Source organism: Limulus polyphemus, unplaced genomic scaffold, assembly GCF_000517525.1.
Source record: "Limulus polyphemus unplaced genomic scaffold, Limulus_polyphemus-2.1.2 Scaffold4153, whole genome shotgun sequence".
Taxonomy (NCBI): Eukaryota; Metazoa; Arthropoda; class Merostomata; order Xiphosura; family Limulidae; genus Limulus; species Limulus polyphemus.
In genome coordinates, this window is record NW_013669763.1 from 63,634 (window position 1) to 66,744 (window position 3,111).

General features: G+C 33.7%; 2 protein-coding genes across 6 annotated transcripts in view; one reads left to right on the forward strand and one right to left on the reverse strand.

The window, feature by feature from the left end:
* LOC106470669 (phosphatidylinositol N-acetylglucosaminyltransferase subunit C-like) overlaps window positions 1-3,111 on the forward strand; it is a 38,922-nt gene that overhangs the window by 32,609 nt on the left and 3,202 nt on the right. For all 5 annotated transcript variants that reach the window (XM_013931235.2, XM_022399311.1, XM_022399310.1 and 2 more), the window contains one exon: window positions 1,248-1,353. In XM_013931235.2, coding sequence (XP_013786689.1) covers window positions 1,248-1,293 — 46 coding nt within the window. In that variant the 3' untranslated portion in view covers window positions 1,294-1,353. The remainder of the gene's footprint in view (window positions 1-1,247; window positions 1,354-3,111) is intronic.
* LOC111088631 overlaps window positions 1-3,111 on the reverse strand; it is a 30,658-nt gene that overhangs the window by 16,844 nt on the left and 10,703 nt on the right. The gene's annotated exons all lie outside the window — the stretch shown is intronic.

The window sequence follows — 3,111 nt, forward strand, 5'->3', positions numbered from 1 at the left end:
TCTCTATTGTTAAACAAAAATAGAATTTAATTTTTCTTAGAATTATTTTATTTGTCGTTATTGAAATCATTATCCTTGGCATTTAGTGAATTCTTTATGAAAGCAAAACAATTGAGTAAAGAAACAAAAATCCTCATTTTTACTGAGAGATTCTAAACTACAAAATGTAGTTTATAATATGTAGAAAAATAATATTTTCCACTTTGTTAGCTGTCCAGGGATATGAAATTATCTGGTAAAACTTTAAAATAAAGATGAGTAGAAGGAAAAACTAAAATGGCAGAATCCAATGTTTTTAAATAAGGAAAAGCTCTTCTACAAATATAATTAACCTTTTATTCCTAAATTCGTTTTTAGAATTTTCTCTATGATTTAGTTAGTGGTTCCATACTTAGCATTTAATAGATATAGAGGAGGACGGATGGACAGACACTTGAGAATTATATTTAATGATGAATTGAGCTGAGTTCTTTAGGCTAGTTAGAGACAAGGGTTTTAGAATGTTGGCAAGAAACTTGGATGTGCTCATTTCTTCCTGAGAGCCGTGATGGGACTTGCACTGCTACTACTGGGCATAATATGATTGACTATAATTCTGGTGATGGGACTTGCACTGCTACTACTGGGCATAATATGATTGACTATAATTATGGTGATGGGACTTGCACTGCTACTACTGGGCATAATATGATTGACTATAATTCTGGTGATGGGACTTGCACTGCTACTACTGGGCATAATATGATTGACTATAATTATGGTGATGGAACTAGCACTGCTACTACTGGGCATAATATGATTGACTATAATTATATACTGATTTGAAATTTTCTGATTGGTTCAGTGACTAGTGACTGTACGGTAAAGGGTAGCATCTCCCCATATATTATTTTCAATGCTTTATGTGTATAATATATATTATATAGTTAAATAATGGCTTGAATGGGTAATGAAGAAAAAAATGTACAACGTTTCGACAAGGTTTTGTCTCCAGCCATTATTAGTCTCAAAGTGGGTTCCTCGTCATCGAATATTATATAGTTAAAGTTAAAATGTTTTGCTCATCATTTTTAATTGTGTTTAAGGCCAGTAACTAATGTTTAAATGCCCGTGAAGCGTGGAAAATAGATATACTTTATTCATACAAATGGTAGTAGATTTAGTCAGAAGTCTTTTTTTCGTAATATCATGTAAGTGTTGGGTTCACCTTAATCATTATTTTTGGTGCTCTGATTTTTAATTTTCAGGCATATATCTGGGCCTTGGGATGAAGCAGTGGTCTGGAGCAGTTAAGAAAAGTTTGATAAAAACTGTCGTGTGAATAAGAAGTAATTAAATAAAGTGTTATTTAAGGTATGTTGCGTATGTAATTAGGATTTCTCAGATATTGTAGAATATAAGCCATTATTTTACATATTCAACGTCAGATATATTAAAGTTATGAAAAACTGTGTAATTCCTTCCTTTTTTTTTCCAACTCTTCGTAATCTATGGTTAAAGATTAATGAAAATAAATTTTGTCAAATCGGTGGTTATCGTACAAATGAATAAAAAAAGTGGCACCAGTAAGTATATTTGCACCGATTGGTTGATTATAACATTTTTATTCAGTAAATGTAGCAGTTGTAAATGTGTTATATAAATTTTATGTAGTTCCTGTTAACTGGCTCTGTGTATTTTATGAGTAATGTTAACATTTACAAATGATTGTCTTTTAAAACGCATAGTCTGGGTTTGACTCTGACAGTTGATGAATATAGTATTCTCACATACATTTAAAATATAATTCAAGTTTACTTTTTTATTTCCACATCTGAAAAACCAAACCCTACAATTTCTCAGAGAAGTATTTTATATTTAGGGTCAGGTTAACGTGGGGGCTGCAGCTCAGGATTTTGGAATTTTAATGACCCCAAAAGATATATATCAAGATATATATATATATATATATACCAAGATTTGAATGGTTAACCTAATTAAAATTGCTTTGCTTAAAGCAAAAATTGAAAGGATAACAACATTAAGACAGCTTCATCTAAAGCAAAGATTGAAAGGTTGATCACATTAGTGCCAGGTCTCATGTGTCAATTTTTCAAGTGTTTCAACTTTTCAATGCAACTTTAACCTTCATAAACGATTTTTCAATATGATTTTGTGGTCCCACTTATTGATTCTTTTCACATTTTCACACCAATTGGCTTGTTTTCCTCAATTCTGCAAAACATAAGCTTGCAGTGGCTGTTATTTATAACCTTCTGAATGAAAAGGAAAACACTAAAGTCATGTTGGATGAGGTCATGGATCATCAAGAAAGTGCATTACTGCCAAGTTCGTTATGCCAGAGCCCATAGACAGTGACAAACACAGTTTCCATAGATATCTGAGAATGGATGTGGACCAATTTCAACATTTAGTGGGGTTGGTTACCCCATTAATTCGGGAAAAAAAGATAGACCGATAAGGAAGACTTCACCTGCAATAGATAAGCCGGCATTAATGCTAAAATTCTTGACCATGAAATTAGGGTCGTTGTTTTTTTTATAAAAGACTGACACTGTTAAGATTTTATATGGCCATAATATTATTTGTGTATTGAAACTTCCAAATGGATCATCAAGACCAGAGCATTTGAATTTGATTCACCTATCTTATATGAGAGTCTAATTATTGCCTTTCCAGAAGAAGATGTATAAACTCCACTTGGAATTCTTACCTCCACGTTCCAAGTGATTTACTTTCAAATTGCAGTCAGTCATCTACAGTAAAATCAATTGTGCTGACTGCTTGTACTCTACACAATTATTTCAGAACTGGTGCCATAACTGAGTCATGCATCTTGAAAACAGACCAACACCAATCCTCTCAGTATACCGTAACCGACACCAGTCCTCTCAGTATACCGTAACCGACACCAGTCCTCTCAGTATACTGTAACCGACACCAGCCCTCTCAGTATACCGTAACCGACACCAGTCCTCTCAGTATATCGTAACCGACACCAGCCCTCTCAGTATACCATAACCAACACCAGCCCTCTCAGTATACCATAACCAACACCAGCCCTCTCAGTATACCGTAACCGACACCAGTCCTCTCAGTATACCATGACCA